The sequence below is a fragment of the Solea senegalensis genome, unplaced genomic scaffold, assembly GCF_019176455.1.
Source record: "Solea senegalensis isolate Sse05_10M unplaced genomic scaffold, IFAPA_SoseM_1 scf7180000013243, whole genome shotgun sequence".
NCBI classification, from domain to species: Eukaryota; Metazoa; Chordata; class Actinopteri; order Pleuronectiformes; family Soleidae; genus Solea; species Solea senegalensis.
Genome location: NW_025320784.1, coordinates 7,237 through 21,995, shown reverse-complemented (window position 1 = coordinate 21,995; position 14,759 = coordinate 7,237). Strand labels below are relative to the sequence as shown.

Sequence of the window (14,759 nt, the reverse complement as noted above, 5' to 3'; positions counted from 1 at the left end):
ACTGTAAATTTTGAAAACATTGCCCCCTGTTGACGGTAGACAATATGACGTCTGGTATTTCGCTACAACAACAAACTCTTATAACTTTGCGATGGAAGGTCAGATCTTAACCAAACTCGTGACGATTCGATGATGGGATCTTGCTGAAGATGCTTATGCAAAAACTGTACATTTTGAAAACAGCGCCCTCTGGTGGTAACAGAAAATACAATTTCACAATTTCCCTTATAACTTTAACAAATTTCATTGTATCATACTCAAAATGAATGAAAACATGTAAAACACATGGTAGATGATGCTTGCTGAATATGATAACAAATCGTTCAACGGTGTTGACATAAGAACACTGCACAGGACCCATTCTACTGAGTGGTTCGTCAGTGCAGTAACCTTTGTTCGCCACATGATGGAGGCATTTGCCTACAAATCTATCAAATCTAACATTTACAGTTTCTCATGTTGCTCTAATTGGGATTGTTGTATCCACTTGAAACTTGATATGTGAGACCTCAGACTCGCCCTGAACATGTCTGTAAAACGTGACCTCTCCACAGGAAGTAGACACGCCCGAAACAGGAAGTAAAGTCTAACATTGTCTGATATGCACAAACCTTGATATGTGAGTCAAGGGACTGTCCATGAACACGTTTACGGACACACCTTTCACCCAACAGGAAGTCACTCTGACTTTGCTGCTGGGGATATTGAGCAAAGGCTTAAGACTTCAGTACATCTGTTTGACATAACAGATTGTACCAAACTCATTTAATATAACGCTCTTATGTTGAGTGTGCATAATTATCATGTATGAAATATGAATATAAAAACACTTTTGCAACACAAACATGCAGAACACTGATTTTACTACACTTCAAGAAAATGTATGCATTAGGACAACTTTACAACTGCAGCTCACATGACATAGCCAAAAAAAAACAACCAGGAAATTGAAAGGAGTACAATTTAACAAACTTTTATTTAGATTGCAAAATAAAAATAGCCATTATTTCTGACATACTTAATACTTCAGTAAGTGTAATACACATGGTAGAGAATTCCAACAGTTCACACATTGAGCAACAGTGGAGAGAACTCCACTGTTTAAAAAGTTTAAGAACAAGAAGATATCTCAGACAGAACCAGAATCAAACATGTGCAGCCATCTGCCTTGAATGGTTGGGGTGGAAAAGTGAAAGAGGTTACAGGGGAGAAGTGGGGGGGCAAAAAGAGGGGAAGACAAAGTTATAATGGAGGAGCAGGGTAGAAAGAAGAGAGAGAGACATAGACATACATAGACAAACAGCAAATGCATGACAGTGTTGCTAAGTTGGACATATATGTCATTTATTCAAACAGTAACATAATTGTTTTATTACATTGTCTTCATGATGTGACATAAATACAAATTCAAATAAATTTATACACAATCACAACATACAACCCAGAATACACCGGTATCTGCACAGCAAAACAAATAGGTAATTAAATAGGTAAAAACAACAATATCATTACACTAACAACAATATCAATACAACAGCAATTTCATAGTGTATTAACACATTTTATACAAAAAACACAACAGCAATTCATGTACAGCAATAACACATTTCATACCACAAATACAACAGCAATTTCATAAACAGCAATGACACATTACATACAACAAGTACAACAGCAATTTCATATACAGCCATAAGACATCTCATACATTTCACACATTTAAATTCATAATGTAGTAACACATGCCCACAAACTATTCATCAAAGGACTGAAAACAACTAAAACATTGATTATTCCAGTTGTCGTTTTGGGTCAAGCGCCCGCAATGTGGAGGCACATACTGCTATCACTTCAATAAACATAAGACTGCCTCATGATCACTAAAGTATGTAGGCAGCACTAATGATTCTGCCCCATTATCTGCTCTTTTAACGTAAATGTGATCAATTAAAGTGCCCTTCTCTGTTGTTGCTTTTGTTACAATTTGCATATATCCTTTCGCTGTTAAAAGTGGACAAGTTGCTGATGATTTCAAAATATCATCATTAAAGTCTCCCATGACTGCAATGGTTCCATTTACTGAATCCAGCCAATCAAGAAAGTTGCCTAAATTTTTCTTAAATAATGTCATGGGATAACATGGTGGTCGATATATAACTGCAATAACTAGATTATGTGAAGTAAATTTGGACACTATGCACTCCAAATTAAAAGGAGGAACTTCTTGTATCTCAAATTCTGTGTTTGGTGCAATATAAATGCCAACACCACCATGTAGTTGATCTTTTAATGTAACTAGTCTGGGGTCATCACTACTGTAAGATGAACTGCGTGAACAACCATAAAAACTATAACCCTCAATATTTATTGATTCCATTGAAAAATCTGCTGCTAGCCATGTCTCAGTGACAGCAATACAGTTCAGCTGTAACTGCTGTGTACACAACACCAAATCTGGCACATGTCGAGTCAATCCCTGCACATTCATCAAAAAAACACCAAACCTGCTTGCCCTCAATTGCTGCCCTAATAAATTATCAACTAAGAATGGAGACATTGTTTGGATTGCATCTTTAATGTCACCCCTACAATAAATCTTCTTCTCGTCAAACTGTTCAATAATCAAACCTGACAAACTCCTGACTCGACTTAGAGCAACATACGCCTGTCCAGCTGCAAATATCTTGTCAAAACAAACAACAACATTATTTACTGTGATGCCCTGAACTTTGTGTATTGTACACGCCCATGCTAACTTAAGTGGGTATTGACGTCTCAAACCACCTTTCTTACAAGCTCTCTCCTCCTCTGGAGCAATAGCTGTAGAACCTGCTACATCAGCTGAAACACTTGGTGATTGTCGTCTCCTCTCTGCACCTACATTCTCATCATCAAATTTAACATAAACCTTTATTGGAAACTGAACACGCTCTGATTTGACAATACGTGTTACAACACCACAAGCTCCATTCACCAGGCCATCACTCACATCAACATTTTGGCACAACATCACACGTGCACCCTCACCTATTAACAACTGTTCAGCCAAATAAGTATTCTTAGCTTTAGCATGATGGCCTTGAATTAACTCCAACTTCCCTGTTCTCCTGTTGTTCTGAAAATCCTGAGCTTCAATAGTGACATAGTCACGACACACATCATACAAACGCTGAATATTATGTGCATTGACTTGTTGATTTGTCGCATAAATGTGTAAAGCTGAGCTGACTTCACCATTTTCACAATGTTTTAAAGTGTCAACATCACTTCTTAACATTGGTGTCCCTTTGCTATGAATCCTAACCCTGTTCAACAATTCCGCAAACGCACTGTCTTTCTGCCTGATTACTTCTGTTAAATGCACAACTGAAAACAAAGACCACAAGTCAATATTCAAATCCTCCACATACAGGGGTTTTCCTCTTACTGGAGGTAACTGGTAAAAATCTCCGACAGCAATGACACAAATGTTTCCAAATGGGAGGTTACCACTCTGTTTCATTTGCCGTAATCTACCGTGAATATATGCCAAAAGATTGGCATTTACCATTGAGATTTCATCTATGATCAAAATTTGCAAATCAGTGAACTTTGCACGGAGAGAATTGATCTTTTCTTCACCTAGTGGACTGTACGGTAAGCGTACATCAACTCCAATACTGAATGTGTGGTGAATTGTTGCTGCATTCAGATTGTATGCAGCAATACCTGTTGGTGCAGTTATTAAAACACTCACATTGTCAGGATTACTGCACAACGGTGATAATAACCTCATTGACTCATACTGAATAGCTTTGATTAAATGACTTTTACCAGTTCCAGCACCACCTGTAATAAAGACATGTAGAGGAGGTGGATTTTTCCCTGAACACTTATCTAAACACCACTGCCGAGTTTGATAAAAAACACGAATCTGTGTATCATTCAAAGACCTAACCAATGACAAGCCATCACTCCTACACATTACATTGTTCATTTTTTCCAAATGTTGTACCAGTTCACGATTAACAGCTAAATCTGGAATATGCTCCTGCTGATCGACCTCTGCTTCCTGTCTCTCTGCCATTTCCTCCACAGCCTCTAAACGTTCCAACTCCTGTTCTGGACACAATTGACACCACGCATCTTCTTCCACACCATCTAAATTAATCCTATTTTGAATATCGTCTAACATGTCTGCATCAACTTCAAACCTGCTCCTATTATCATCAACCACTGTTTTTACTTGTTGTACAGATCCGTCACACAACACAACATTACCATTGTTATAAAACTGTTGGAATGTTTCAAAACCCTCTGGTTTTAACTGCTCATCAACACGATATGGCATGAACAACTGTAATCTACTCAAATGAAACAATTCTGGATTTTTTGTTACTGAGAACCGAGCATAACGCACTACAGCAGGTTCTGTTCTGACTCTCTTTGTGACAAAACCACAATTGTTGCTCAACGCAATTTTTGTTTTACAGTTTTCGTTTTTACTTAATACCCGATACTCTGAAGCAAATGTTGCAATACACATGTCATTAAATATGCTATCATTGGGCCTGTTCTTATACCTGTCAACCAAACTGGTCATCCACATCTCTTCTGTGTTAATATCATTTGTAGCTGCCCTTTGTTTTAACACATTTAAAGGCAAACTCATCTTTACTACATTCTCCCCTGTTGGTAAAAACATGACCTTCCTAGAACACTCCTTCAAATGCATATGAGTCAACCTATAAACTGCTTCCTGAGCACACACATCCCTGTTGTGTAAATAAACACCACCTAGTTTTTTTAGAGCCTCTTTAGCACTAACATTACCATCTTTAGCTGCTTCCCTTTGGGCATTTGATAATAACAACCCCATTTCCTTTTCTGCCTTTGAAATGTATGAAATGATATACACAACACATGCATAGGCATCCACCACATACTGAATGTCCAAGTTTGCATTCCAACACTTCAAAAGTTGCTTATTATACTGATTAACCCAAGCCTCTTTCACCTGCCTCTTTAACACTACTTTGGTACCTGTAGTCGTTCGATTGAATGCATCTTCAAATGCTTCCTGAGTTACATTTAAAGTTTCAAACAACTGCTCCACTGTATCAAAGGTCTGATTTTCATCCGACAGTGCTTCCTTAATTTTTGCCAAAATTTCATGAGCCCTTACTTTACGCGCCTTCCTTTCTTCAAAATCACGCTCTTTACATTTAAGGCACACAGTCTCTGTTGAATCAGTTTTTTCACAATTACATTTTTCTATCTCCTCATCAACTTTAACACGACTAATAAATGTTTGTGCAGATGCTGGCCTCGGAAAATTAAAACGGCACACTGTGTTTTTCTTTTTACATGTTTTAGAATGGCGCTTTGAATGCACCTGCACAGATGACACAATGTCCAATAATGTTTCATCATCAGAGGGTAGTTCACTTGTTACATATTGGTCAATAAACTCAACTACCTCTTCATCTGAGTTTTGGTCAATTAAGGGAGCATTCTCAATCCAAAACAGGCAATGTACATGTGGAGACCCGCGCTGCTGAAATTCAATACGATAAAAATAGTCCTTAATTTTACCTATTGGGTTTGAGGGAGACATAAGGACTTCCCTCAAAAAACAATGCCATCGAAAATCAAACATTCTAGCTGCAGTTACAGGATTACGACGCAACAACTCACATTTGTCTGCCCACTGTAACTCCTCAGCTGTCTGTTTTCTCCCTTCCTGTTTCAAAATACTACCGAGTAAGTTTGTCCAGCGCATGTCTGCTGCAGAAAATGAACAAAACCAAGTGGGTACACCAAGCTGACGCACACATGCAAGTAAATCACGCTGCGCTGCCTGCCAAAATGAAGGAGTGCCTCTAATAGGCTTAAGGAAACGATAACCATCATCAAACTCTAACAACTTCCTTAAAGACTCCTCATTATTCACCACATCTCTAACTCTTTTAGGAACATGACTTCCTTTGCCTTTCCTCAAAGCTATAGATACATTCGACACAACCTGCTCCAACTCTGACATGTACTGTGCAAAAAATATATACTCCACATTCTGAGCAAACCTGCCATCAGCATGAAGAATGCGGTTATTGAAATAGCGCGACAATGTCAACCGATGCTCTCTATTGTCATGAAACACAGAATGTCCGTGTGGAAACAACACTGGAAAACATTTAGCTTCATTTTCACGATTAGAAAGTAACTTCACAGGACTGTTACCTTCTGCTGGAGCCACATTAAAAACACCCTCATAATACTGATCAAGTGTTTCCTGACCAATATCTACAGGCATGAGACAAGTGTCTTGAAACATACAATGTTGCTGCCTGTCATGCAACAGTTCATCCTCACCTTCATCCACCTTGGCAGGTGTTTCATCCTTTCCAACACAAACATCACTATCCTGTTCTACACTCTCATTCTCTTGTTCGCGACAAAAGTCATTCAGCCAGTCTTCATTAAAATCAACATCTTTATAGTACATGTTATTCTGTTTCAAATACGACAAAGCCTGCCTTATACGCATTGTATCAACATACTGATACTCATAATGTCCTTTATACGTTAGCTTACGCTTGAGTTTCACGCGCAACAATGACCCCTCCATGTTTGAGCGAGGAAGCAAATTATTTGTCTCCACAATATTTGCTGGGACACACGTCACTGGTCCATGAACACCGTTTTGTCCTCCTTTAGGCAATGCCAACACTTTCATAAATGGAATGTGCAACGCTATCAAATGTTGCTCTAAACTGTTCAAACAAGCCAATTCAGGAGGAACATCATGAACATCTAAATTATTAACAACACACTCAGGAGGAATTTGTTTATTATTTATTTTGGAATGACACGTACGACAAATCCACAACTGACCTCTAGGTGACTGTAACAACTGGCATGGACTTACACAAATCTCATTGCATGTATGCAAATATTTATCTGAAATACATTTGTCTGCAATTAACGCCATGTCGTCACTGTTATTATAATTGCTTCTTTTACAGCTCAAAACCTGATATTGAAACAACAACCTTTGACACACACAGCACACAAAATCTGGTCCATCTTTAACTTTACACAAAAATTGCTGTATTATAAAATCAAAATCTGCTGCCTTGTTTTTTAACTGCTGCTTTTTCACTTTGTTGACTGCTTTAACACACAACTGGATCTCTGGATCACTATGATACTTCTTTTTGCTCAGCTCTTTTTTTTTCTGTCTATGTGTTAAATCACTTGTATATTGTACTTTGCTTTTGGCTTTCAAACTCTCTCTATGCTCAACATCTTGCTTATACTTCATTTTACTCACTGTTTTAACCATCTCCCTGTGATGAATATCTTGCTTATATTTTTTTATGCTAAAGGCTTTAACCATCTCCCTGTGCCTAACATCTTGCTTGTATTTTATTTTGCTACCTGTTTTAACCACCTCCCTGTGCCTAACATCTTGCTTATATTTGATTTTGCTATCTGCTTTAACCATCTCCCTATGCCTAACATTTTGTTTGTACTTTTGTACACTACTCTGATTACATTTGTATCTAACCATTGCATCTTCATGATATCTACGTTTAGACCTTTCTTGACGTTTCAGCTTCTGTAACACATTTTCTTTATATTTAATTGTATTTTGATAGAAAACTTTCTTTTTCAAATACTTTGAAAAACAATAGTTTGTGTTTGTGGCAGTTGTCTCTACCTCTACATCACAGTGATGTCTAAGATTGTAGCCTGTTGTAGCCTCACCTACTTTGCAGTAACCATAACAAAACTGTGACTGTGGCTGATGAACACAAACAACAGTCTCATAGTGGTTACCATTGACATGTTCTAAGTACACTGCCTGACTGGAAAATTGGCTATTCTTACAACTATATTCAAGCCAGCGATCACCAATGTAAGTGAAAATAGAAACTCCTAAACAATCTGCTGCTGCTTGAATCTCAACCTCTGTCGCCCAACTGCCGACATAACGCATCCTTGATTTGATGACATATTCTGACACTGACGAGAACTCACTTCTCAAAATGCTCTCATAGGCTACAGCATTACCTTCTAATTGTTTAACTACAGCTAATCTAATTTTCCTGTGATTCTTTTGTGAACCACACACAGCTTGACTGACTGATCTAAAAAAACAGTTGCCATCACCAACTATTATGTCCTTTTTGCACGGAGCCCCCAACACACCAACTATTGAAAACACATCGTCGACTTTCTCTGACTCAACATGTAATTTGTCACATAAAGTTCGAGCGACATCATTACGAACAGGGTTAAACACCAACTCCTTAACTGTAACCTCACTAACAAATGCTACATCTGAATCAATTGGGTCACTCCTTTTAACCCTCTTTGAAGTACGAGTAGGCATTGTAGTAGCCTTGCGCTTTGCACCAATCTTCCCTGAAGATGACTGGCTAGCACCACCATCTACTTTCACAGTGACACAAACACCAGCAATCTCAAACAACTTCTGTGTCCCTCTGAATCCTGCAGCAAAACAGCTAACATGCTGAATCAAGTGTTCAAGACTACTAAAATACACAACAACACTCTTTCCGTTGGGATGCACCATCCCATCTGCACTGCGTGCATGAGAGTCAACAACAGCAAACCGTTCCCCTTCCCTAATAATCCCACAAGTACGGGATAACAATGTGAAAAAGCATGTGTCATATTCCATACACATCTTTTCCAAACCGTCCTTGAGAGTTGTGCACACACCTGCATCAATAAACTCCCCATCAACCACATTGACATCTCCAGTCACAAAGTCACCATACTCAAAATCATAACTATGGCCATCTTTATCTAACTGCTTTGGTAACTCTGGAATACACGGGATAGTGTGACCACCACAAATCAAGTTATTGTCACGCAAAGATGTGTAGATCTTGTCACCACAAACAACAGCCTTGTCCAGATGTCTCGTTTGCCAAGAAAACACACTCTTGGTCTTATGCATAGCCATGGCAGCCAAACTTACTGCCATACACTGTACACCTCTATATTTAAAACGCTGATCCCCCTGATGAAAAGATCCCCTCACAGAACGCACCCCAAAACTTCGCGGCACAGTATCAAAGCACCCAAAAGAAATGGAACCCTCACTGTCTGTATCAGAGATCACTGTGACCTCATCTACACCTGCCCCAACAGACCCTGAACCTTGGGCTAGTGGGAAAGTATCAGTCCACCCAAAAGAAATGGAACCCTCACTGTCTGTATCAGAGACCACTATGATCTCCTCTTCACATGAACTAACAGACCCAGCATCAAACGTTACCGGCAAAGCATAAACATTCGCAGCGACCTTACTTTGGATGAGGTCTGGGGAGCTGTGCAGAAGGGGACAGTCTTCAATGGTCACAGGTGATGGTCCACTTATCACCTCCACAACATCTGCAGCTGCACCCTGCTACAAAACACACTGAATGTTAGACTCACACATTACTTCACAATAACTTCCTCACTATGTTACAACTGCCAGAATGTTTGAGCACTATCAACACTAACTAAATTCTTTATAAAATCATAATCTAAATAATGACAAACCTGCTGAGAAGTACGCCTCTTCTTGAAGACAATGCGTCTGCGGGGACGCTCCACAGGGACCTCCTGATGAAAAAAAAACAAATCAATCTTTTTACACATTGTAACGCAGCTGTATTTGTACATTTATAACAGCCTGGACTTGTGATACTTTTCAGGGAATCAAATATTGGAAATTCATCATTTGCATATGCAACTCAATCTTGACCATCGACTACTAATACAAACAGTAAAATTTGTTTTAACTTATTTAAGAGCAAAATACATTTATATACATTTCACACAATCTGCCCTTACCTCCACAGCCTTGGGCACTCCAGGCCAATCCCCCACCTCCACCTTAGACAAAAACAAAAAAGAACACAGCAAACACATTAACTGCATGCTCTTCCACGATTTACTGCCCAACACCTGAAAGAAAATGTAACACGCTCAACCGTCTGGTTCCCACAGCTCTTCCAACTTAAAAATGACATTCAAAATAACAAGGTGTTGCATAATCCATTCATGAAATTATATAACTTTCACAGAATGTCCACTTACTGACACAGCCTTGGGAAGTTCAGGCCACTCCTCCACCTTCACCTTAGAAAAAAAAACAAACAAACAAATTAATTCCATGTTCTTACACAATTTAATGCCAAACACTAGAAAACAAATACAACTTCTCAAACCTTCTGTTTCCCACAGCTCTTCTTTGGAGCAAAAGGGCTCCTATGACGCTTGACCACCTAAATGAAGAAAAACTAAATGATTACAAAGCAACAACTTTGGATAATAAGCAGTCTTGACAGTTCATTTTTCAAAATGGAATCATTGGCTAATAAACAAGCATGCACATTACCATTGGTCCCTTGGCAGAAGTACTGGGCTCCTTCCGATCAAGATTGCCCGGGCGGACACTGTCCATCATCTCCAACATTGGTGGGCTGAACCAAACAGGAGTGAGAGGGATGGAACAATCCTTGTGAGACAAAAAAGAAAAACATTTAGTAACATCTTCTATTGAGAAAACATACAGATAGATACATCAATCAATAAACATAAATATCAAAAGGTGAATTAAAAAACAAAACATACCCTGAGCTGAACCTTCACTCCCTTAGGGGGCGAGCTGCTCCCCTGTAATGAAAAATATCATATTATACATGTACATTTTGACCATTTGTGCAGTGAATTGCTTGGAAATGGTTCTGTTTCTCCTAAAACACAAAGTGTGCAACTCATTTACCGTCCTGCGTGGTTCAACCACCTTCCAATCCAATGGGTTGTGCAACGGACGTGGAGAGCGAGCCTCTCCAACCACAACCAACCTCGGAGCCGGACGAGGAGCAGGAGCAGGAACAGCTGGCAACATGCTACGCGACTCCTCCTGTGCAACAGCCATCTCTAGCTCCTGACTGGATTTGTCGCATAGCAATGTCACCAGTGTCCTCATCCCAGATCCATCGCTCAGGTGAACCTGCAAAATTATGCGATCAAACTCAAATTAAAAATTAAAACTCAAATTAACAGCAATGTCAATACTGTTGCTAACCTGCTAAACAAACTTTGTCAGATCAACTTCTTAATAATGATAATAATAATAATAATAATAATAACACATTTCATTTATACAGTGCTTTAACAAAGTCTAAAAAAAAACCTGTAGTATATTTGTCAACGTAAGAAAGGACAATAAACAAATCATTTCCACTTACCCCATCCCAACTCCACAGGTCACGCTGGCTGAGAGGAAAAAACTCTGCGATAGAGTAGTACCTCACACCTAAACAAACAAAGACACATGATTTAAAAAAAACCCAAACATTTGCATCATATTAATTTAAAACATGCTGAATGTGACAGAAATGATCTTTCTCCATTTGCCATAGAAGCCAATGACACATGCAACTTCAATTAGACTGAACTAAATATTTTCGAGGCCATACCCTTGCGTGCAGCCACACGGTGAAATTCTTGGCGAAAAAGTTCCTGCAGGTCCTGATCCACAGTCCGGCGTGGAGGGAAGTCCAGGACAAACAGCTATAACAACACATAACATTATTTAAAAACAAGCAATATAATAATCACAAACATGCATTGAAATAAAAAGAAATTATCTACAACAGCCTATAAAGCCACATTCATTATCATTGGAAAGACGTAAACATATTAAAATAATCTTGCCTTCGGCCACCGAGACAAGGCACTGGTGAGAAGCTCCTCAAAGTCCACTGCAGCCTGATCCAATGTCCCCCTAGTCAAGTTGTTGCTGGGTGCAAGAACACAAACAAGGTCAGGGGTCCTGGGCAGGACTGCACGCACCATCTCAGTCCTCAGGTCCTTGGCGTCAGCCCCTGGCGTTGACATGAGACCAAAAGAAAGCAGCTTGTGCGAAATCTTCACATGGCCATCAACAATGGCACGCAGGTGGGAATCACCGACAAAAAGAACAAACTATAACAAAAGAAAAGATTTATTAAGAACATTAATAACTATGCCTCACACAAATAATTATGTTTGTAAATTCAAAATCAATACCTTCTTGTCAGGTGACTCGGCTGGGATGATCATCTTGTGACTCCTGCCAGTCAGGGGTGAAACTGGCCAGGTGCTCACACGGTGGCGAAGACCAGTACCACGACCTAGTTAAAAAGACAAATCATTAAAATAGAAGAACACATCGCCCAAATACATTGTGCACGTACAAAATACATTAAAGACACTGAAAATGACCACATGCACTCTCCAAAGAATTTAAAAATAACACTTCATGGAAAACAGGTGAACACATACGTGAGGGACCACGTGTTGGTGGTGGGAAGCAAGTGGTGGGGACCAGAGGCGCAGATGCCACCACTGCTGCCAGGCGTTCCTCCATGCTCTTCTTAGCCGCGATGGAACGGTTGTGTTTCTTCAGGCGAGGCATCTTACAAATACAAAAACTCACACAGAAACAGTAAAATATACACCAGAAAACAGTTGTATTAAATGAACACAATAATTTAAACCAATTCCTGTTCCTCTGTAACTTTGTGACGTGCCTGGAAATTCAATCCACTGTAAAAAAAAACCAAAAACATACGATTGTAAAAAGCACAATTACAACAACACTCCCTTTTGTGAGATTCCCATACAAGCACTCAAACACACAGTTACAGAATGTTACACTTCCAGCATGTTGTTATTGTTCCTCATAATATGATCATAACTGTGTTGGATTACTATATCAACTGTACTTTAATAATAATTTATGGTTATAAAGCTTACAATAAATATAGGACTAAATAACAGTAAAATTTAATTGGCTACTGCCTAGGTGCAGTACCCAGAGTGAGTGTTTCCAGGGATTCCAAAATATTTATCTCATGCTGTAATAAGCCACTGTGTGTTTCAAAACGTTATGTGACTTGATTATCATTAGCTAGGTAACTCAGTATTGTTGTTTTAAAATGCAAATGTTACACATATCCAAACCTGTATTCAATCAGATGCTCGTTTTATAAGCTGTAAGGGGAGCAATATGAATAACAAACCCGCCTAATGTGCAGGTCCATTGCTAAACTGTTAAGGGCCTTAAGCATAATTGGTCAAAGGAAAAGGGAACAATGACAAAGCTGATGTGCTTTAATAATGTGTGAATGACACAGCTTTGTCTATGAAGCATTGACTGTGATGCTAATAATTTGGTAACTCCCTGAACACATCATCCTCATTCAGCTCAACAAGCAGAACCTATCTCTACACACACCATTTAAAAGTAGACGAGCTTTGTCTACTTTTAAAGCAATTCCCAACACTTATCTGACACACCCCCAAACACAGTCAATACAGTTTTGCGAAATTCTCACACAAACAATCAAACAACCACAGTCCCACACGGTTTCACCTTGTACACGTTCTTATTATTCCTAATAATATGATCATGAATCTGCTGGTTTACTGGACCAACTGTACTTACTCATTTACAGCCATAATATACTATTTTTAATAAACTTAGTATAAATTTAGGACTAAACAACAGTTACAGCCAGAATGAGTGTTTTCACACATCCTGGTGGTATACAGAAATATGTTGTTTTGATTTCTGGTCGTTGTTTTCACCCTGACCCAACAACACAGCACTGGCAGAGCTTCATGTTTCCAGGACAACTAACCCAGAAAAAAACGCATGTGACATCATGATTACATGACTACCAATTGTCAAAATAAGTTTCAGACGTAATGCTACGCCTTAAAAACAGATTGTCACACACGAGATCCTCGCTTGTGGGCTATAGAAAAGTCTACAGCTGTGGAATGGAATAACTAGTTCTTTTGGTGTGTGACTGTGGTGGACTCAAATGAAACTTGGGCATGATGGGTAACAGCACTGCCCCTGCCCAAGGGCTATGCTCTATGCAGAGCTTAAAATACATCCATGCGCACACCACAAAAATATTGTTCAAACATAAAAACCGAAAAAAACACACATCCCACAAACTGTATTTGTGAAACAAATCATGAGACTTATTTAAATTACTCCCATCTGCTTTTAACCGCGTATAAAGACAAACTGCATCTAACATGTTAACCTTTTCTAGAGCCATGCTAGATGCAAACAAAGACAAGGTAAGCAAAAACAGTGGTAACATTCTTTTAAATTAATCTATTAATTGGCCATGTAAACAAAGAGCTATGTGAACTGATATGCCAACAGCACTTACCTAGAATTATCCGCTGGTTCTGCTGATGAAGTCCAGTACACACAAAGAAGAAAGACCTTTCAACCGTTGAAGAGACTTTGAAAAAGATGAAATTCGCTCAAGTGCAGTCCACTGAAAGCCAAGGCCAAGTAGAACCACGTGCTGTGCAGAAACTACACAACTGAAGGGCACAGTCCTAACAGAGCTGAGTTTTACCTGACAGGCGTGGTAATAGACCAATCACAGACAAGATAGGAGAAAAGGGGCGTGGTTAAAATGCACCAAGAATTGAACACAAGTGTAAGTCATTTCCAGTCTGTAGCATTTATTGTCATGACTTTTTTTTCTCCAAATGTGAAAATAAGAAAATAATTTTCCAATTCCTTTACTTTAGCATGGTTTTCATTCGTGACCTGCCAAAACAAAACCAGCAACTACTTGATGATCAGACTCCTATGGTTATCTATAAAACAAAACAAACTATACTCATTCTCACTTCGTTGCTTAATATTTGTATATTGTTTCCATTTCCAG

At 38.9% G+C, this 14,759-nt stretch overlaps 1 protein-coding gene across 1 annotated transcript; it reads right to left on the bottom strand.

Moving 5' to 3' along the window:
- Positions 1-1,140: 1,140 nt before the first annotated feature.
- On the bottom strand, positions 1,141-14,427 carry LOC122760233. The gene is made up of 14 exons (XM_044015314.1): positions 14,247-14,427; positions 12,337-12,600; positions 12,082-12,185; positions 11,728-11,997; positions 11,490-11,583; positions 11,259-11,326; positions 10,790-11,020; positions 10,639-10,680; positions 10,403-10,522; positions 10,233-10,289; positions 10,102-10,143; positions 9,856-9,897; positions 9,562-9,624; positions 1,141-9,424 (listed from the first exon to the last, which is right to left on the bottom strand). Exons 2-14 carry the CDS (start codon positions 12,467-12,469, stop codon positions 1,847-1,849), a joined length of 8,844 nt encoding a protein of 2,947 aa, XP_043871249.1. The 5' UTR covers positions 12,470-12,600; positions 14,247-14,427; the 3' UTR covers positions 1,141-1,846.
- Between the last annotated feature and the right edge of the window lie 332 nt (positions 14,428-14,759).